This window comes from Nomascus leucogenys, chromosome 13 (assembly GCF_006542625.1).
Source record: "Nomascus leucogenys isolate Asia chromosome 13, Asia_NLE_v1, whole genome shotgun sequence".
Classification (NCBI taxonomy): domain Eukaryota; kingdom Metazoa; phylum Chordata; class Mammalia; order Primates; family Hylobatidae; genus Nomascus; species Nomascus leucogenys.
Window position 1 is genome coordinate 54223686 of NC_044393.1, and position 23090 is coordinate 54246775.

At 39.9% G+C, this 23090-nt stretch overlaps 1 protein-coding gene across 11 annotated transcripts in view; it reads right to left on the bottom strand.

Moving 5' to 3' along the window:
- SRPK2 (SRSF protein kinase 2) overlaps positions 1–23090 on the bottom strand; it is a 286728-nt gene that overhangs the window by 87250 nt on the left and 176388 nt on the right. For 10 of the 11 annotated variants that reach the window (XM_030825672.1, XM_030825668.1, XM_030825675.1 and 7 more), the window contains one exon: positions 7116–7270. In XM_030825672.1, coding sequence (XP_030681532.1) covers positions 7116–7270 — 155 coding nt within the window. Of the gene's footprint in view, positions 1–4435; positions 5221–7115; positions 7271–23090 lie in introns of those variants that run through there. The other variant, XM_030825677.1, reaches the window with a different exon arrangement.

Consider the following 23090-nt stretch of genomic DNA (forward strand, 5'->3'; position numbering starts at 1 on the left):
ATTAGGAGCTGAATAATTTTTGTTATGGGTAACTGTCCTGTGCATTGTGGGATGTTTAGCAGCATCCCTGACTCTGCCTAATAGATGCCAGTAGCAGCCCCAGTTACGGCAACCAAATGTCTCCAAACATTCAAAAATGGACTCCCAGGGGTCAAAACCGCACCCAGTGAAGAACCTCTGATGTAAGACAGCCAACATTACTTGGCTGTACAAATATTTGTTTGTTATTCTTTTTACTGTACAAATATCAATTCTAAAGCAGCTTTAAGGTTCTTTGCTTTTTTTTCCTTAAAAAACAAAACAGATTGGGCACAGTGGCTCACACCTGTAAGCCCTGCACTTTGGGAGGCTGAGACAGGCGGATCACTTGAGGTCAGGAGTTCGAGACCAGCATGGTCAACATGGTGAAACCTCATCTCTACTAAAAATACAAAAATCAGCTGGGCATGGTGGTGCATGTCTGTAATCCAAGCTACTCGGGAGGCTGAGGCAGGAGAATTGTGTGTACCCAGGAGGTAGAGGTTGCAGTGAGCGGAGATTGTAGCATTGCACTCCAGCCTGGGTGACAAGAGTGAAACTCCATCTCATAAAAAAAAAAATCAAAGTCATAGACTCGGAGGGTTGGGGGGCAGGGAGGGAAGGCAAAGGGGAGGAGTGATGCCAATGACAGCGAATAGCCACCAACAGTAAATTTTGTGAGTTATTAAAATTCAACCAATCTACAGTTTTCATAGATGGAAAATAGACACACATGGGTAAAGGCAATTTGTGTATAGGAAGAAACTCATCTGACATGTTTCTAGTGTGTATACTTATATTTTATGCTCTATTTTGAAGAAAATAATGTCCCTAAGTTTTTACAGGTATGAAATGTATGTCACTCAAATGTGTGTGACAGGTAAAGTATTCTGGAGCACTATGGATGATTTTAAGAAAACATGAGGCAGAAACAAAGGCCCTATATTCTGATCTGCCAGTCAGCATGCCAGCCTGATCATGCCGACATGCCTTCCCAGATCCACCTGAACATCAGCACTCTGCCTATCCCGTACTTGCAGCCCAACACTAGAGAAAATGCCTTTATCCAAACAAACAATACATACTGCATTATGGATGGTTCAAATGCAGTGGAGTTAACAAACTACAGGGCCTTGACCAAAGGGAATCTTTTAGACTAGAGAGGGGGAGATACATGAACACAGAAATAAATGTACAATTCCACACTATGATAAATTGGGGATGGGGGGACAATACTGTGGGTAATAAAGGAAAGGGTCTGATTAGAGGTTAAATAAACGCATTTCTAAGGAAATGACATGTTTTCATACCAAGTCAGACCACAGCTGTTGATGTCTCCAGAAATAATCCAAGAGATGAAAACTGTACAAAGGTGCCAACTTATCTAAGAATGATTTAAGAGAGCAACAAAACTCATGTCTGAGGACAGTGAGTACAGGCAGCCTGATATTGCAAGGCGATGTTCCTACAGTCACCATTTAGTATGTCCTTGTAGCAGGTATATGCTGAGGGTTCTGGAAACAGTTAGGAACATAAGGTAGTTCAAAGCAATGATTCTGCTTACATTGCACGTATAGTATGAAGTGTGCCTTCATGTGGTTGTATCCTTGGAGTTTTAGAAGAATGATACATGCAGACCTTAGAATGGAGCAGACTTTAGTGTTCAATGTGCAGAAAAATCGCCTGATGAATTTGTTAAATATTTGGATTCCAAAGTCCCACTCCCAAGGATTCCAATGCAGGGGTTTACAGTGCAGCCTAGGAATGTTTACCAGGCACCCCCTACTGCCTCTGAAAACCCCACATGAAACACAAATCTTCCCACAAGAGGAGGTTTGGCTGTGACACAGGTTTTTTTGCCCAAACTCATAAAAGAAGCATGTATTACACAAGGCCTCCCGACAGTGTTTGTTTACAGGCTGACCCTGCCCCAATCCTGGTAATCCCCAGGGCTTGAAAGCAGAATCTGAATAAACTGCACAGCCTGCTGCTACAGCTTGTGCCCAGACAACAGACCAGAGGTGATATGTAAAAAAGATAGGCAGTGCTGACAGCTCTCTCTCCAGAGGTTAAGGAAACACACCCAACATGAGACACAGTCAGGGAGTTAAGGGAGCCAGCACTGATGGGTATAGATAGCATCAAGTACAGATGAGAATACACTGAAAGAAGAATGATAGAACAGACAGAAGAAGAGTTAAACTCATAATTTCTTAAGAGCCTCGTATCAGACATTGTGTCATGAACTTCATATATTTCACTTAAATCCTCATAAAAATCTTAGGTATTAACATTAATATAAATTATTATATCATAGATGAAAAACCAAAGCCTAAAGAGAAAGGAATTTGTCCAAGACGACGGTGCTACAAAGCAACACAGCCAGGTTTTGAACCAAGGCTCAGGAATAAGTCAATAATGCCGTAATCCTCTTGGAGATCTAAGATAATGAGGGTAGGAACACGGCTCTGAGGAAATGAAGAGTCCCACTCCAGAGAGAATACCAAGGCAAGTAAGTACACAAGAGCAATGAACAATGCTTTTGCAGTATCAGAACTTTAAATATGGACCCTTTTATTAAAACAGCTGAGGGTTCATACATTTTAAATAAGGGAAACTTGTAAAGATGAGGTAAAAAGTTAAGATGTAATCTAGCTGATCATAAATGATGAAGGTTTGCTGCAGCTCTTGCTAAGTAGTGGGATCACAGGTGACTTCCGCCCTCCAACCCAAGTGTCTACATTTCCTGTGATGAACAAATTTTATTTTTAAAAACAAATACATGTAATGTCTTTTGTTGTTAATTTTTTTAATTGTATTTTGAGGAAACTGAGAAGTAGCTGAGGGTAGAGACTCTCCAGGAATGAAGTCAATGAAAGCAAGAGAAAGAGGTGAAGTATCAGAAGACAAATGATACCTCAGATTACATAACACACACTACCAGCCTGGGAAAGCTCTCTCTCCCCTTCCCATCCTGCACCATTAAATCCCAAGCCATGAGGCAGGGCCAATCAACAAAGGATGTCAGAGCATGAGTTAGGTGAGAAGGGAAGGGAAAGACATAGTGATGGTGACTGGTGATTCACACCATACAGGGAAATCAATCAACTAAGTCAACGCAATGAGGATGGGAAGAGCCCAGACTCTTACTATCAGAGAAAGAAACCACAAAGATGGAAAGGGAAAACACTGGGCTGAATCTTCTGGTATTAGAGGTATCAGATTAATAAACTCATGGATTTTAAAACATATGTAAATATATAAATAAATATAAACATAAAGGAAGCAGGTGCATATGTGTGTGTTCCTAGCTCTGCATTGAGATCTGAAACTGACAAGCCAAAAGTAATAAGCACACCTAATGCCCAGGTCTAGCTTTCTAAATATTATTGTTTAATTAAAAAAAAAAAAAAAAAAGCAGGATTCTCTGTGGAAAGAGTAGACTCCAGGGCTGGGATAGGAAAAACACAAGATGAACCTGGCATATCCTACTGTACTTGAAGGTCAAGAAATGATCAAAGGACCACGCACGGTGGTTCACACCAGTAATCCCAATACTTGGGGAGGCTGAGGCAGGAGAATTACTTGAGGTCAGGAGTTCAAGACTAGCCTGGCCAACATGGTGAAACCCCATCTCTACTAAAAATACAAAGGTTAACCAGGTGTGGTGGCATGAGCCTGTAGTCTCAGCTACTCAGGAGGCTGAGGCACGAGAATTGCTTGAACCCAGGAGGTGGAGGTTGCAGTGAAACAGAGATCGCACCACTGCACTACAGCCTGGGTGACAGAGCGAGACTCCATCTCAAAACAAAACAAAAAAATAAATGACCAAAGAATGAATGAGGCATTTCAAAAGGACACAGAACCAATCTGAAGCGGCTCCTAAGAACCAAATTTGGGATAATCTAAGCATCAAAACATATAAGGAGAGTAACTGATCATAATCCACTGAATAAAACAGAGATCCATGAATTTATTAGTCCATCTGAGACAGAAAGTCAGCCCGGGGTGGGGGCGGGGGCAGGGATAAATATTTGAATGGGTTATATACGTAGTCTCAAAGTAACTCTCAACAAAATACTTATTACTAGGGGAAAAGAATAGCTGCCAGGGATATCTGGCAGACACAATCTTGATCAAGTGAAGGCATCAACTGCAATGGAATAAATCAAACCTGTGTACCATCCAAAAGGATTTAATGCAAAAAGACAACATCACTACTGTGGCATCCCAAATTGAGAAACATTATACAAAACAACCGGTCTACAATCTTCAAAAATGTCAAGGACATGAAAGCCAGGAAAACACTGAGGAACTGTTCCAAATTAAAAGAAATTACTAAAACAAGAAAACAAAACATGTGATTCTGCCACAGACTCATTACATATTATGGACAACACTGGGCAACTGGCAGTACCTGATAAGCCTGAGGTCTGAATAGTAGTGAAGTATCAGTGTTAAATTCCTGATCTTGATGGTTGTACTTTGATTTATAGGAGAATGTACTTGATTGTAGGTAAAATGTACCAAAGTATTCAGGGATGATAAAACACTGTATTAGTAATTTTAGCTCAGCCAGTACTGGCAGAGGGTGAGGGGTTTTATCTCTTTATCTGAGAACAAAAAATGAGAAGGCCACAGGTCTTATTCCAGACATTCCAAATCAATTCCTTATACTCCCTGAATATGTATATGTCAGTAATCTTATACAAACTGTTGTGGAATATGCCACAAAATTCAAAGGAGGGCATCTGTCACATGTAATGCTAACTAAAGGTACAAGTTACTTACCAAATTCGGGGGGGCTGGCACGGGTATAAGGAGAGAACCTTACTATCTCTAATGACCTTACTGATGCTGACTTTAATATTCTATGAAGTTTAGAGTTCAGTGAATGTTACCTAGAATCAGCCCTGGCTGTGGAATACTTTATTCTTAGCCCTATATTTGGGGTTTGGGTGTCCACTGTGCTGGTTCCCAGAGATAGTAACGGGATGACAGTATTGGTTACATCTCCTGACCCACATATTTAAGATCCAGATGAGCAAAACAGTTTTCATTCCTGCTTGGTAGAACCTATTTGCTGAAGGAAATAGCTCCTAATGAATGGTTCTAGCCAGACCCGGGCGCTACCAGAAAAAAAAAAAAAAAAAGTTTCATTAACCAGGGGAGGTGACACATGCCTGCACTTCCAACTGCTCAGGAGGCTGAGGTGGGAGGACTGCTCAAGCCCAGGACTCAGGAGGCTGAGATGGGAGGATTGCTCAGGCCCAGGAGGTTGAGGCTGCAGTGAGCTGTGATCACACCATTGCACTCCGGCCTGGGCAACAGAACAAGACTGTCTCAGAAAAAGAAAAAAACAAGAAAAGAAAAAAGAATGGTTCCTACAGATGAACCTAATGCTGGGCCTCAGCAGCAAAATCGAAGACAGTATAAGAAATGCAGAGTAAGTGGGAGAATGGAAAACACCTTCTTGTCATCTTTCAAACTGGCTCTTTTATTTTACTGGACTGCATACACCTTTGGGGTCGTAACCACTATTCAGACAAATGCTAAGTAAGATCCACACTCTTTTCTAAGGAACACACTGATTCTATGTGGAAGTACGTGCACCTATGAAAGAATCAGGTTAGAGTAGATTAGTTGCTACACTTCTGTAGTACGGTAACTTTCTCTTCCTCTTAGCAGGTAACTAAACGTACACTGTTCCTGAACCAACACACAAACAACCTATATCTACTAGATAAATGATGAATTATTAAGATATATGGAACCCAAAATTCATTAATGCTTTATGTTCTGAACATATCCGCATTTTCTGCCATTTATTCTAATGCCATATAGAATCTGATTTACAGTTTTTAAAACCTGTAGCAAATAAATTCATCTCACCAACTTTGGCTCAGGAGCTCCAAATTCCAGAAAATTAATGTCCAAATCAGTAAATTAAGTGACAAAGAAGCAGGTGAATAAAGAGTCATTTCTCTTTCTCCTAGATTCTCAGAGTTGGGTCCACACAAAGCATGGTGTCTAGATCATATTGTTCTTAATATTCATCACACAACATGCTTGCCCTTTAGGAGTTTAACTCTTAGTCTTTACAAAGCATCAGTACAAGAACACTCCACTTGAATAGTTTCTATGTCTTCCGTGAAATCATAGCTGAAAACATAACCCACTATGTCACACAATGGCAGAACCCCACAGAATGTCTTCTTCGTTAAGTACAATGCCAGGAAAGAATCTTTCTCTGTAAACAAATGGGCATGCTTGCTTCCCACAGACAATAAACGCTATGTAACTCAATGCTACACAGAGAAAGGAATGGTTTCTTTTAGCCTTAGCAGTCAGAAAACAGAAAGTCAAATACAGTGCACAAGAGTTATAATTAGCTCCCCTCAGGAGCCTGGTACACTTTCTCCTCTATCTGTTCTTTTATTATTTTAATTTTTTTATTGTACTTTATTTTTTTGAGACAGGATCTGGTTCTGCCGCCCAGGCTGGACTGCAGTAGCATGATCTTAGCTCACTGAAACCTCTGCCTCCTGGGCTGAAGTGTTCCTCCCACCTTAGCCTCCTAGCCTCCCAAGTGCCTGGGACTACAGGCACTTATCACCACGCCCAGCTAATTTTTTGCACTTTTTGTAGAGACACTGTCTCACCACATTGCCCAGGCTGGTCTTGAACTCCTGAACTCAAGCGATCTGCCTGCCTTGACCTCCCAAATTGCTGGGATTACAGGCTTGAGCCACCACACTGGCCCAGTGCTCTTTTTAGATGGTTTATTATGTCCTCTAACTGTCCTGCTGTATACTACCTTTAATTCTAACAGATTTAAGTCCTTTTGAAAGTACCTAGAATATGTATGTACAAATATATGTATTTTCTCTTACAATTCTCTCTCATATCACTTAAATTTTCTGATATCAGTCTCTATACAATGACCTAAGAATTTAAAATAATGACACAAGGAGGCTAATTTAATGAAGACCAAGCAATTTGCATCACTACCTCCTCCCCTTGTCCATTCCCCCAACAAATTACTACACAGCCCAATGGGGAAGGCAAGCCCCACACCACCATGCTCGGCACATCACCTTTGCAGTAGTCCGCAGGGTCCTCTTGCTCCTCATCATCTGATCCCAGGATCTCCTCCTCTGGCTCCGGGGGTGTGGGGTCTGGCAAAGGTGGCGGTGGTGGTGGTGGCGGTGGAGGAGGAGGAACTAAAGGAGCTTTCTGTTGAGGCTCCGGCCTGAAAGAGCAAAGAGAAAATTGCTATTTACTTAGAAGTAAGTAAATGCATTATGGATGCATTTGAGCATTTCTTAATATGGGGGAAAAAATAAAACTTGTCACATACTAAGAAGAAATGCCATTTAATGTCACTTCACCCATTTTAGTTGAATTCAAGTAGTGTTTCAACATATAGGTCAGGACAAAAAAAAAAAATCTGCCTTTATTAGCTAAGGAATTTTTTTCTGTAGGTATCTTTTCACTTAGAGCTTCAAGAACTACCAATGTTAAGAAATTTCAGTGCTCCACTCAAGTCCTACCAATCTTGGGAAATTTAAGTGAAATGAAAGCGTATTCCATGGTATATACCATCTTATTGGTTAGAAAACATCACAACGATTATAAAAAGAGAGGCGCAAGCAGCACTCAACTTTTGAAAGCACTTATTTCCTGTTATTTGAAAATGAGAATTCTTTTCCCATAGAAATAGGTAGCAATGAGGTTAGGTTTCAATAACTGATAAACGCTGATTAATATACACTGTAGCTAAAATAGATAAGATTGCCAGAAAGATTCTTGTACTTCTACAACAAGGCCTGTTAGAAGTTTTGAATGTATTCTCGAAGCGGTGTGTGTCTGTGTTTGATTGATTGAGATTATTCCCTTTCAGGGCTCTATGAGGAGAATGGTTCATAATGGGATTCACTTACTATTTCTAACCATGCCCCAGTGTGGGGAAATAGGACCCTACAGTCTCAACCTGGATGCCAGAAGCACATCTCTCCCTTAAGCTATCCTACTAATAAAACTACCACTGAATGTGTGCGTTGAAGATGACGGCTGCTGTGGAAAGGTTGCTACGAGGGTCAGTTGCCCGACATGTGAGTGCCATTCCTTGGGGGCATTTCTGCCACTGCAGCTGTCAGGCCTGCTGCATCTAGAAGAACAAGCTTGACAAACATATTGTGGTCTGGTTCTGGTCAAGCAGAATTCTCTAGCACCAGTTCCTCATACCATACACCTGCTGTCACCCAGCATGCGCCCTATTTTAAGGGTATAGCCCTTGTCAATGGAGAGTTCAAAGACCTAAGCCCTAGTTGTTGAGAGCAGGTGGAATCTTGGTGTTATTGCTAGATTTCCTTTTGGAACACTGCGGCTCTCTGCCCAGTGGAAGGCTGATTCTGGATCCTTTCTCTCCTCACTGTAGCACAGCCTGGGACATACAGCCAAAGCTCACTCTTCAGCCCTGGAATCCTGAGAAGGTCAGGGTCATAGCAATGCAAGCTCATCTGTAGCTGCCACTAAGAGACAGGCCAAAGGAGCTGCCTCAACCACTGCCTCTTCTAAACTGGGCCTCTAAATCCTTGCCCAATCTGAGAGCCCCCAACACCACCACTAATGTACATGGCTTGCCAACAAAAAAACCCACATGGCCACAACTGAAGGAAGGAGTAGGAACAGAAGGCAGCAGAAACACCAGACATCATGAGGAAGGGGTGGGGATCACACACAATAGGTCAACTTAAAGGCGAATAATCAAAGGTATGAGTATCTTTAGCAGGACAACTAAAGAATATTTATAAGCTGAAAATGTATTGATTGCTGCTTTCTGGAATTTATGAAGACTCAAGAGTTACAGCTCCCTGGGTAACAGACATCAGGATGGTGGTGATGATAACACTCCGAGTTAACCATTCTCTTCATAGAGCCCTGAAAGATAATAATATTCATTCTCTCTCTCTCTCTCTCTCTCTCTCTCTCTCTCTCTCTCTCACACACACACACACCACACCCACATCCACACACACACACCCTCTACTTCCAGAATACATTCAAAACTTCCAACAGGCCTTACAGAAGTAAAAGAATCTTTCTGGAAACCATGTAAATGCTCATTTCTTTTTAAAATATGTGCCCTTACTGAAAGTAGAATGGCCCCAGGCAAAAGAGAGTTCCGAAGGAGGAGACGCAGGCAAGGAACTTCAGTAGTTTGCCACTTCCCCAGCGGGAGGGAAAGGTTTGAGATGACGTCCAAAAGAAGCACAACCCACTCTTCAGGGGTGTGGGCAGAATCAATTTGTCTGACACATTTCCTCAATCAGAAATACTTTGAAAGCTAGCTGTTTCTTCCTAACTCAGAAACTTTATATAAAAAAGTTTATATAAAAAATGAGTACATTCTCTGAAAACACACACACACACACACACACACACACAGAGTTTGCCGTAGAAACTACTTGAAGAAAAGACAAGAAATGATGGCTCTTGTGCTGCCAGTGCACGGCACTACTGTGCTTGGCACAATGGATTCTTGGACTGGATAATTCATTGCTGTGGGGCTGTCATGGGCACTGTGGGATGCTTTTCACCATCGCTGGCCTCCAGCCACTATATGTCAGTAGCACACAGCCCCCCACCCCCACCACCATCCCCACCACCCAGCTGTGGCCAGCAAAAACGCATGTAGACACTGACAAATGTGTGTGTGTTGGGGGAGGAGGGGAGTCATGCCCTCAGTGCACTAGTAGCATTCTCTATATATGGCTTTACCTAAATGGAGTAGACTGCAGTATGGAGAAGAGATTCTAATTTTCACGACCATTTTCTCTCACTTGAGAGGTTCCCGCACCTTCATTATAATGTCTCTCTCACTTATTCTTTACCTACACGCTGAGCTGCCAACATGGCTGACCCTCAAAATTCTCAGACCCTGCAGTCTAAGTGTGTAGGCACTTCTCATTCCTCCAGTGAGAGCCACACTGAACAGGCAGACAGAAAGCTTCTCAAAAGCCAGCTCTACCAAATGAAAAGTGGTAAGTCAGGATACCCCAAAGTATAGAGGAGGTTTAGTTCGAATCCAGCAGCACATCAAAAAGCTTATCCACCATAATCAAGTGGGCTTCATCCCTGGGATGCAAGGCTGGTTCAACATATGCAAATCAATAAATGTAATCCAGCATATAAACAGAACCAAAGACAAAAACCACATGATTATCTCAATAGATGCAGAAAAGGCCTTTGACAAAATTCAACAACCCTTCATGCTAAAAACTCTCAATAAATTAGGTATTGATGGGACGTATCTCAAAATAATAAGAGTATCTATGACCACAATATCATACTGAATGGGCAAAAACTGGAAGCATTCCCTTTGAAAACTGGCACAAGACAGGGATGCCCTCTCTCACCACTCCTATTCAACATAGTGCTGGAAGTTCTGGCCAGAGCAATCAGGCAGGAGAAGGAAATAAAGGGTATTCAATTAGGAAAAGAGGAAGTCAAATTGTCCCTGTTTGCAGATGACATGATTGTATATCTAGAAAACCCCATTGTCTCAGCCCAAAATCTCCTTAAGCTGATTAGCAACTTCAGCAAAGTCTCAGGATACAAAATCAATGTACAAAAATCACAAGGATTCTTGTACACCAATCACAGACAAACAGAGAGCCAAATCATGAGTGAACTCCCATTCACAATTGCTTCAAAGAGAATAAAATACCTAGGAATCCAACTTACAAGGGATATGAAGGACCTCTTCAAGGAGAACTACAAACCACTGCTCAGTGAAATAAAAGAGGATACAAACAAATGGAAGAACATTCCATGCTCATGGGTTGGAAGAATCAATATCGTGAAAATGGCCATACTGCCCAAGGTAATTTATAGATTCAATGCCATCCCCATCAAGCTACCAATGACTTTCTTCACAGAATTGGAAAAAAACTACTTTAAAGTTCATATGGAACCAAAAAAGAGACCGCATCGCCAAGTCAATCCTAAGCCAAAAGAACAAAGCTGGAGGCATCACGCTACCTGACTTCAAACTATACTACAAGGCTACAGTAACCAAAACAGCATGGTACTGGTACCACAACAGAGACATAGATCAATGGAACAGAACAGAGCCCTCAGAAATGATGCCGCATATCTACAACTATCTGATCTTTGACAAACCTGACAAAAACAAGAAATGGGGAAACGATTCCCTATTTAATAAATGGTGCTGGGAAAACTGGCTAGCCATATGTAGAAAGCTGAAACTGGATCCCTTCCTTACACCTTATACAAAAATTAATTCAAGATGGATTAAAGACTTAAATGTTAGACCTAAAACCATTAAAATTCTACAAGAAAACCTAGGCAATACCATTCAGGACATAGGCATGGGCAAGGACTTCATGTCTAAAACACCAAAAGCAATGGCAACAAAAGCCAAAATTGACAAATGGGATCTAATAAAACTAAAGAGCTTCTGCACAGCAAAAGAAACTACCAGCAGAGTGAACAGGCAATCTACAGAATGGGAGAAAATTTTTGCAACCTACTCATCTGACAAAGGGCTAATATCCAGAATCTACAATGAACTCAAACAAATTTACAAGAAAAAAACAACCCCATCGAAAAGTGGGCAAAGGACATGAACAGACACTTCTCAAAAGAAGACATTTATGCAGCCAAAAAACACATGAAAAAATGCTCATCATCACTGGCCATCAGAGAAATGCAAATCAAAACCACAGTGAGATACCATCTCACACCAGTTAGAATGGCCATCATTAAAAAATCAGGAAACAACAGGTGCTGGAGAGGATGTGGAGAAATAGGAACACTTTTACACTGTTGGTGGGACTGTAAACTAGTTCAACCATTGTGGAAGTCAGTGTGGCGATTCCTCAGGGATCTAGAACTAGAAATACCATTTGACCCAGCCATCCCATTACTGGGTATATACCCAAAGGACTATAAATCATGCTGCTATAAAGACACATGCACATGTATGTTTATTGCGGCACTATTCACAATAGCAAAGACTTGGAACCAACCCAAATGTCCAACAACGATAGACTGGATTAAGAAAATGTGGCACATATACACCATGGAATACTATGCAGCCATAAAAAATGATGAGTTCATGTCCTTTGTAGGGACATGGATGAAACTGGAAAACATCGTTCTCAGTAAACTATCGCAAGGACAAAAAACCAAACACCGCATGTTCCCACTCATAGGTGGGAATTGAACAATGAGAACTCATGGACACAGGAAGGGGAACATCACACTCCGGGGACTGTTGTGGGGTTGGGGGAGGGGAGAGGGACGGCATTAGGAGATATACCTAATGCTAAATGACGACTTAATGGGTGCAGGAAATCAGCATGGCACATGGATACATATGTAACAAACCTGCACATTGTGCACATGTACCCTAAAACCTAAAGTATAATAAAAAAAAAAAAAAAGTATAGAGGAGGTTTAGTAATGCTGATTAATAGTTCAACTGGCTGTCATATCAAAACATCTAGAACTGTGCTGCCCAATACAGTAGCCACCAGCCACATGAAGTAGCTAGTTCAAACTGAGATGTGCTAGAAGTATAAAATACATATTAGATTGCCAAGACTCAGTACCCAAAAAAGTAAAAATATTTTATTAATAATTTTCTACTTCCTAAATATTAAAATGTTTTATACGTGAGTATTTCTAGTGGATGGTACAACTCTGGACCTTTCAGATCCAACCTGTACTGAGGGGCATTTCAGCCTCACATTGAGAGATTCCTGGCTATAAGTGATGATTATCTTTCCTAGGACTTCTAATGACCTACTTCATACTAATTATCACCAATTCTCAAATCACTCAGTTCATCATAGAAAATCTCAGTTCAATGTAACCGCCAATTCTTTTTCATCCCTCCATCCTTGTTACTGTCTACCACATAGGAAAATCCAGGTAAATTTCTCCTAGCACAGAAATAAGAGAAGAGAAAGCCAAGGCATACTGTCTTAGGGCTGGATTCTTTTATTTTCATTTTGAGACAGGGTCTCGCTCTGTCGCCCAGGGTGGAATGCAGTGGTGCATTCACAGCTCACTGCAATCTTGAACTCCTGGGCTCAAACAATCTTCCTGCCTCAGCCTGGTGGGTAGCTAGGACTACAGGTGTGTGCCACTGGGCCTGGCCAAGGCTGGCTTCTTGAAAGTGGTTTCTGATGGCTTCTAGAGTACTGCAAAGCCTGGTTAAATTGCAACACTGTAGAAGACCAAGACATGACAGGTTATCTCACCAAATACATACTCATTAAGTCTATCAACAGATTTAAAAAAACAACTTTCATCAATCCTAATGAAAGCTATGAGGAAGCTATTTCATATAAAAATTATCAGAAGTATATAAGCAGCAATGTCAGCAGAAATGACCCATAAATATTTTCAACAAGAATACCAAAATAATTAAATGGTAAAAGAATAGTCTTTTCAACAGTGGTACTACAACAAATAGATACTCATATGCAAAATAAATAAAGTTGGACCTCCCTCTCACACACAGGCTTTAAATGAAAGAGCTAAAACTATAAAACTCTCAGGAAAAAACATAGGAGTAAATCTTCACGACCTTAGGTTAGGCAATGCTTCTTAAATATGACATTAAAAGCATAAGCAATACAAGAAAAACTAAATTGGACTTCAAAATTTGTAACTTTTGTACTTCAAAGGGCACCATCAAGAAAATTTAAAGGCCACAGAATGGGGTGAGGTACTCGTAAATCATAAGTGATAAGTGACTTGTATCTAGAATATATAAAGAACTCTTCCAACTCAACAATAAAAAGACACGCCAATTTAACAATGGATAAAAAGGATTGGAAAGACATTTCTCCAAAGAGGATATACACTTGACCAATAAATATATGAAAAGATGCTCAACATCATTAGGTATCAGAGAAATCGAAATCAAAACTACAGTCTGATACCACTTCATACCCACTAGAATGGCTATTTAAAAAGTCAGATAATAAGTGTAAGGAAGGATGAAGAAGTAGGGATCTTCAAACATTGTTGGTGGGTAGGGTAATATGGCATAGCCATCTTGGAAAACAGTCTGGCAGTTCCTCAAAAGTTTAAATATAAAATTATCAAATAACCCAACAATTCCACTCCCAAGTATATACCCAAAAGAAATGAAAGCATACGTCCAGCAAAATCTCATTCACAGTATTCAGAGAAGTATTATTATTTTTAACAAAAAGCAGAAACAACCCAAACGTCCCCCAACTGATAAATAAAATGGGGTATATCATTACAAGGGAATGTTATTCAGTAACAAAGAGAAATGAAGTACTGATATATGCTACAACATGGATGGATCCTCCAAAACCTTATGCTGGGTGACAGATGCCAGTCAGAAAAGACCACAGGTTGTATGATCTTCCATTTTCCATCAAATGTCTAGAACAGATAAATATATAGAGATAGGGTAAATCAGTGGATGCTCATTATCGGGGGTTAGGGGAAATGGAGGAAATAGGAGGAAAATAGGGACTGACTGCTAGTAGATATGGGATATCCGTTAGGAGGGATGAAAATGTCTTAATGTGGTGATGGTTGTACAATTTTGTGGACATAATAAAAAACACTAAAATATATACGTTACATGAGCAAACCGTATGCTATGTGAATTATACTTCAAAAAGCTATTATTAAAAAATAAAAGAAGCCAGCTGTGGTGGTGCACACCTGTAGTCCCAGCCAGTGGGGACACTGAGGCAGGAGGATCGCTTGAGCCCAGGAGTTTGGGGCCAGCCTGGGCAACAGAGCAAGACCTCATCTCGACAAAAATAACAATAAGTTTTTTAAAAAATAAAAGAAAACCCAATACAGCTATAGATATTTTAAGTATCCAACACTATACTGTTATAAAATGTGTGACTTCAAGAAAGAAATATCTATGTGGAGATTTAAGCAATCAATATGCATAGTCTCTTTTACAATAAGCTCAGCTACATTCAGAGTGAAAATTAATCTGTAATTCTTTAAAAAGGAGACTGAGATTTTATCTAAAGGTCCAAAGTTTAAACAAGGTGCTAATTTAAGAATATGTTTTCATGTACTATAAGAAATATAAAGAAATATACCACTTCAGGCAGGGTGCAGTGGCCCCCACGAGTGATCCCAGCACTTTGGGGAGGCCACAGTGGGTATATCAGTTGAGCCCAGGAGTATGAGACCAGCCTGGGCAACCTGGCAATACCCTGTCCCCACAAAAACTACAAAAATTAGCTGGGCGTGGTGGCACACATCTATAGTCCCAGCTACTAAGGAGGCTGATGTGAGAGGATTGCTTGAGCATGGGAGTCTGCAATGAGCTGAGATCATAGCACTGCACTCCAGCCTGCATGACAGAGTGAGACCCTGTCTCAGGAAAAAAAGAAACAAGAAAATAGAAAAGGAAAAAGGAAAGGGGAAAGGGAAGGGAAGAGGAAAGGAAAAAGGAAAGGGGAAGGGGAAAGAACAAAGGAGAAAGGGGAAAGCAAAGGAAAAGGAAAAGGAAAGGAAAGGAGAAAGAAATAAGAAAAAGAAGAGAGAAAGGAAAACAAAAGAGTAAAGCAAAGCAAAAGAGAAAAAGAGGGGAGGGGAGAAAAAAGAAAAATACAGCACTTCAGTGACGGGAATGAAATTAATTTAGAAAGCAAAATTCCACTAGCTACTTATATTTTTCACAAAGAACTATATTTTTACACTACAAAAAAAATCTAATCATTACTCTAAATTTAAAATGTGGTTTAAAGAAACTTAAAAATATTTTTCTTTCAATATCATACTATAATACTAAAATTATCATCATGCTATGTACTTCATACTATATTCTGCATGTACACTTGCTCTGTCAGAAAAGGGAGGAAAAACTCAACAACCCAGGAAACTACAAGTCTCATCTGTTCTAAATTGCCATGGCAACCAGATGAGAGTTCTGATTTCCTCTCAGCTGCTACTGTGTATTTCTTTTCAGCAGAGAAAAGAGAAAATTAACTCTACATTTAGTAGGAAAAATGTCCTCTCTTTTGCTATCAGCTTAGATGGCAACTGACACAATTTAAGAAATACAGTTCAGTTAATTTTTAATCCAACATAAAGAAAAGGAACTCCAGATGAATTTCTTCAGGTAGTATTTGAGGGACATTCACATAAAGTCAAATTTCATTTTCTTTCCTATGTCCACCCTATATCTAAAACTTTTCTCTCTCCCTTCCTCCCTCCCTCCTTCTTCCTCTCTTGGTAATTACTGTCAGCTTGAGAAATACCCAATTTCTAATTAATAGTAGAATCAGTCAATATAGGTTGAGTATCCCTCATTCAAAATACTTGGGACCAGATACATTTCGAACTTCAGATAATTTCATGTATTCCTCTTTAATGAAAGGTTAAGTTCAAAAACTTTGTGTAAATTAAACCTAAATGTACAATGACACTCAATGACCCTCATCCACGTTAAATCTCCTGCTCCTCTTGAGTATGGGTAGATCTGTGAGTGTGAGATATTACACCTGTTATCCAATTATCTACACTACATGCCAAAGGGAGATCGCACTGGGTGGCCTGACCTAATCACATCAGTCCCTAAAAGCAGAGGGTTTTCTTCGGCTAGTCAAAGAAGAGGAAGCAGAGCGGTGGGCTCCAGCTGCCTGGAAAAAAAGCAGACATCATTTGTGAACTAGGGCCACAGAGAGCAAGCAACTGCCAGTAGCCTCTAGGAGTGACGCTGCTCCCTGCCAACAGCTAGAAGAATAGTAAGATAACAAAGACCTCAGTCCTACAAACTCAAGGAAGTAAGTTCTGCCAACAACCAGTGAGCTGGAAAAGAACCATGAAGCTCAGATTAGAGCTGCAGATCTGGCCGACACCTTGGTTTCAGTCTAGTAAGAATCCAGACACACTGTGCTGCCCTGATTTCTGTCCTACAGAACTGTGAGTTAATAAACAGGCATTGTTTTAAGCTGCTAAGGGTGCAGTAATTTGTTACACGGCAAGTGAAAGTGAATACACTGCCAAGTTCCTCAAACTGTACTAGAGTAGATCATGGAGAATTATCAGACTTTGGCCTCAAAAAGATCTGATTATTTTTTTTTTTAAATAATTGAAATGGCCAGGGGACTTAAGCTGGGTAATCCAGAATGGGAGACAGTTCTCTTTTGGGAATAGGCGTACCTTATTCCCTGAATGAGTCCATTCTTGCATTGCTATAAGGAAATACCTGAGACTGGGTAATTTATAAAGAAAAGAGACTTAATTAGCTCACAGTTCTGCAGGCTATACAGGAAGAATGATGATGGCATCTGCTAACCTTCTGGAAGGCCTCAGGAAACTTACAATAGTGGTGGAAGGCAAATGGGGTGCAGGCGCATCACAGTGTAGGAGCAGAAACAGGAGTGAGAGTGAGGGGGGAGGTGCTACACACTTTTAAAACAACCAGATCTCAGGAGAGCTCACTGACTATCATGAGAACAGCATCAAAGGGGAAATCTACGCCCCCCCCACCATGATCCAATCACCTCCCACCAGGCACCACCTCCAACACTGGGGATTACAATTCAACATTAGATTTGGGCAGGGACACAGATCCAAACCATATCACTCCCCAAGTCCTAATAGCAAACAATCATAATTCCAAGCCAAATACTCCTTACTTATTTCCTAAGACCATACTGTTTTCTAGAACGTAGAACACAGCCAACTAAAAGTTAGTGAGGATGTAAGTAAATCAGACCTGCTTCCCAACTAATCTACATTTTAGAAAACAAAGGAGTTGGTGTTCTAAAGGTATTGCTGCCTGATCACCTCATTGAGTTCTGAGTTCAGGTTTTTATTATCTATTTCCTGGACTAACTTTTCCTCATTAATTTCCTTGTTTCTTGCTTTTATCCTTCCCATTTTACACATCAATTCCACATATTCTTTGCAGAAAGCAAACCTCTGGTCCTAAAATTGCATTTCAGCACTACATATGTCTTATGCCACTAGTACTATTACTATTTTATAAAACACTTGTGGGATCTGGCAGAAAATATTACTACTGAAATGGAGAAAGACTGACTTAGAAAAGTTAAACCAATGAGTCCAAATGCATGTAAAATGACATCCACTGATTCTACAACTACCCAGAAGCACACAGATGCCCAGCACTGAGGGGTGTACAGTCTAGTGAGGAGGGGAAAGTGCATGTAAACACACAAATGTAAGCAACTGCTCCTGGTATTGTTATGGAAAAAGAGATGGCAGTGGGCCAAGTCAGAGACATCTAGAGGTGATCTTACAGACTGGCCAGAATGAGGCTGACTGCAGGAGGTCCAAGTCTCAGGGAACCACATCATCAAAAGCACAGAGGCCCAAACTAATCCGGTATGACTGGAGAGAGGAAAGAGGTTAGGCATAGGAATAATCCACAATTCAAAAGAATAATCCATAATGCTAAGAAGCTTGGGCTCTATCCCTGAGGCAAGTAGTAGCCACTGAAATGCAACCATAGAAACAAGGATTAGCTTTCTGCAAAAAACATGAAATTAGAGTGTAGAACAGGTAGAAAGGATAAAAGCAAGAAGCAAGAAAATTCATGGGAAAGTGCTGCAACTGTTAGAGTGTAGAACAGGTAGAAAGGATAAAAGCAAGAAGCAAGAAAATTCATGGGAAAATGCTGCAACTGTTAGTCCAGGACAGAGATGATAAAAACTGGAATTCAGAATTCAGTACAGTTGTTGCTCTGTATCCATGGGTTCTGCATCCATGGATTCAAAAAACTATGGATCCTAAACATGGGGTGCTGGCTGCATGTGTACTGAACATATACAGACTTTTTTTTGTCATTATTCCATAAACAATTAGCTATTACAACTATTTACATAGTATATACACTGTATTAGGTGATGGAATCTAGACATAACTCAAAGTATATAGGAGCATGTGCACAGGTGACATGCAAATACTAAACCATTTTATATCAGGGACTTGAGAATCCATGGATTTCGGTATCCGAATGGGATCCCAGAACCAATCTCCCACAAATACCTAAGGACAATTCCAATTCATTTGCTAGAAGTGGATGTTTGACTCTTCATTTCTGGTCTGAAATACTGTACCATTCATTTCGATAGAGAATAGAGCAGGTGGATGAAGAAGAGAAGGGGTTTTAGAGAAAAGTAACTAACTGGCTGTAGCTCCTCTGAGTTTCACAGGTGGGATACCAAGTAGCATAGAATACAGTAGGGATTGCTTGATATATAAAATCTATAGCTGAAAAGTAAAGGTTTGAGCTGCAAATTGAAGCAAAGATGACTGAAACTGAAGCAAACTGAAGCATGACCATGCGGCTGGAAGCCAAAGCCTTTCCAAGCACGTAAGAGTGCTGGGGAGAAACTGGAGAATAAAAGAGCCAAGGGCAGAGACCAGCTCAAAGCTGAAGAACAAAGTTAAACAAGCCACCAACATTATAATCTATAGTCAAGGAGCCCTACTGTGATTGCCAATGTAAGTTTTAAGTGTCAAATACAGATTTTAGAGCACATACATATACAAAAGCCTACCTTTTACATTAGGGTAAGATATGCATATAAGAAGAACAAGCAAACTAAAGACCCATACGATTTTCTATCTAAAAGCTGTGTTTGTAGACAATCTGAAGTCAGCTAGGTGTAGAGTGAATAAACTGTCACAAAAAAGGAACTGTTTACTAAGACTTATATTGGTGAAAGTTGCTATAACAACTAATGATTGCCTCATGCTATTCAGGAAATAACGTAAGATGTACCACTTTACGCAAGCCTTCTGCAAACTTCCACAAGCTTTAGATCTAAAGGCATACACAACTACTAATATACAAATGGATCAACAAAATTCAAATGCAGTCAACTTTCAGTAATTTAGAACACAGGAAATAAATGAAATCCTAAACCTGTGTTACACAATATGGTAGCTACAAGACAAATTAATTAAAATGGAATAAAATTAAAAATTCAGTCATCCTACTTCAAGCACTCAGTAGTCACATATGGCTGGTGGCTATGGCACAGTATGGGCAGTGCAGATACAGAACATTTCTATCACCAGAGAAAGTTATATTGGACAGCAATGCTGTAGGCTCTAGATGCTGTAGCACTGCTCTAGGCATTTTTTTTTAAGCAACATGAGCCTCTTCCAGCATATCACTATTTTTAATAAGTAATAAGGTTAGCTGAAAAAGAGTTCAGAACATTTTTTATACAGCTTATTTTAAATACCTTACTGTAAGTTTTAAAATAAGCAGTAAAATGATAAACAGGCAGTATATAGCCATTTTAAATTTCACAGATGATTCCAATATCTGATACTCTGCAGCTCAGTAGTTCTCTTTAGTGGAATTCACCTTAGTGATACACACTCTGTGGCAATGTCTGCAAACAGCAATATATTGGGATCTAAATGTCTATCAATAGGAAACTTGTTAATAACATTATGATAAAATTATGGCACAACCATACAAAACTCTCAAAAAGGATGAGGGAAAAGAAATCTATTCACAATAATAAAGTACTTAGAAATAAATTTAACAAAAGAAGTTTAAAACATACTATGAAAACTACAAAATCCTGTTGAAATTAAAGACCTAAATAAACAGAAGACGTCCCATATTAATGGATTGGAGACTTAACACTGTTTGTCAATATGGGAAAATGCCCCCTACAGAGTCAGTGAAATCCCTATCAAAATCCCAGCTGGCTTCTTTGCTGAATTTGACAAGCCATTTCTAAAAGTCATATGGAAATGCAAGGTCCCAGAATAGTCAAACAATCATGAAAAAGAAAACCACAAAACTGGGGGATTCGCACTTTCCAATTTCAAAACTTACTACAAAGCTATAGTAATCAAGACAATGTCGTACTGGCATAAGGATGAAGACCAATGGAATAGAATTGAGGGTCCAGAGATAAAGCCTTGCATTTATAGTCAACTGATTTCCAACTGATTGCCAAGACAATTCAATTGGGAAAGAATAGTCTGTTCAACAAATGGTGATGGAACAACTGAATATTCACATGCGAAAGAATAAAGCTGAATTCTTAGCTCCCACCATACACAGAAACTAACTCATAATGGATCAAAATCCTAAATATAAGAGCTAAAATTATAAAACTCCTAGGAAAGAGACACAACAATACTAGCCATCAGAAAAATGAAAAAATCAAACTACAATGAGATACCACTTCACAACTACTAGGATGGCAATAATCAAAAAGACAGATAACAAGAGACGCCAGTGACGTACAAAACAAGAGAACCCACAAGTATTGATGATGAAAATGGAAAATGGTGCAGCCAGTTTGGAAAACAGTCTAGCAGTATCTCAGAAAGTAAAAAAGAGTTATCATATGATGCAGCAATTCCACTCCTGGCATATACTCTGCAGAAATGAAAACACGTCCACACAAAAACGTGTACATGAACACTCACAGCCACACTTTCTTATAGCCTAAAGTAGAAACCACCCAAACATCCACTAACTGATGAATGGATAAATTAAAATGTGGTATATCCTATACAATAGACTATTACTCAACAACAAAAAGAAATGAAGTACTGATAGATGCTACCACACGGATGACCCCTGACAGCATTAAAGTATTATAAATCAAAGCCAGCCACCAAAGACCACATGTATGATTCAATTTGTGTAAAATGATTACAACAGACAAATCTATAGAAACAAAAGGTAGATTAGTAACAGCGTTAAGGCTGAGGGGGTACAGAAAATAGGGGTGACTACTCAAGTGTATGAAGTTTTTTGTGGGGGTGATAAAATAGTTTTAAAATTAAGAGGGCTGGGTGCAGCTGCACAAGCTGATTGTCCCAGCTACTGTGAAGGCTGAGATGGGATAATCACTTGAGCTCAGGAGTTCAAGGCTACAATATGCCACGATCACACCTGTAAATAGCCACTGCACTCCACCCTGGGCAATAGAGCACGACCCCATTTCTACAAAAATAAAAAGTTAAATTAGGTGGTTGATGGTTGCACAACTCTGAGTATACTGAAAAACCACTGAATGGTATACTTTAAATGGGTAATTACATGGTACGCAATTAATCTTTTAATAAAGTTGTTACGCAAAAATAATGAAACAGTTCTACCTGTATTAATATGAAAGATATACACATTGATGAATAAAAAGATGCAGAGCACTGTGTATGCTATGTATCATTTGTTTTACACAGACATCCTAAGCACTGGATAGAACAACAAGCCAATAATGGTTGTCTCCAGAAAAAGGAACTCAGTGACTGGTGAGATGAAGGAAAGGAAGTAATTTTTTCAAGATTCTTATCACCCCAAAAAAACTCCTTTCAGGAGTTCAAGACCAGTCTGGCCAATATGGTGAAAACTCATCTCTATCAAAAAAATACAAGTATTAGCAGGGCATGGTGGCACGCGCCTGTGGTCCCAGCTACTCAGGAGGCTGAAGCAGGAGAATCACTTTAACTCGGGAGGCAGAGGTTGGCAGTGAGCCGAGATCACACCACTGTACTCCGGCCTGGGCAACAGAGTGAGACCCTGTCTCCAAAAAAAAAAAAAAAAAAAAAAAGAGAGAGAGAGAGACACAACAATAACAAAATAACTGGTAAAGTTGCAACTAATTATCCTAGGGCTGGAGAGTCAAGATACAAGCCACAGTCCAAATGTACAGCTTTCTGGTAACAAGGCTCTAGGTTAGGCTGAATACCTGTTCCATCACTTACCAATCCATGAGAACTCAAGCCAGTGACCATTTCTCTAGGCTTCTGATGCACATTAGAGTGTTGTAAATATTAAAAGAGATGACACATAAATCCCCTGCCATGGTAACTGTGTATATGGTAGGCATTCAATAAAGGTTAATCCTCACCTCCCCACTCTTCTGGTATGTGGTGACAATAAAACTGTTTACTCAGGGTTCCAGCTGTGACCAATAAATACACCTTGATACACTATGCACGATACTGCTACAGGCCTTTTGGCATGTTTGGAGTTCCTCCCATTCCTCTCTGTTCATTTCTGACTG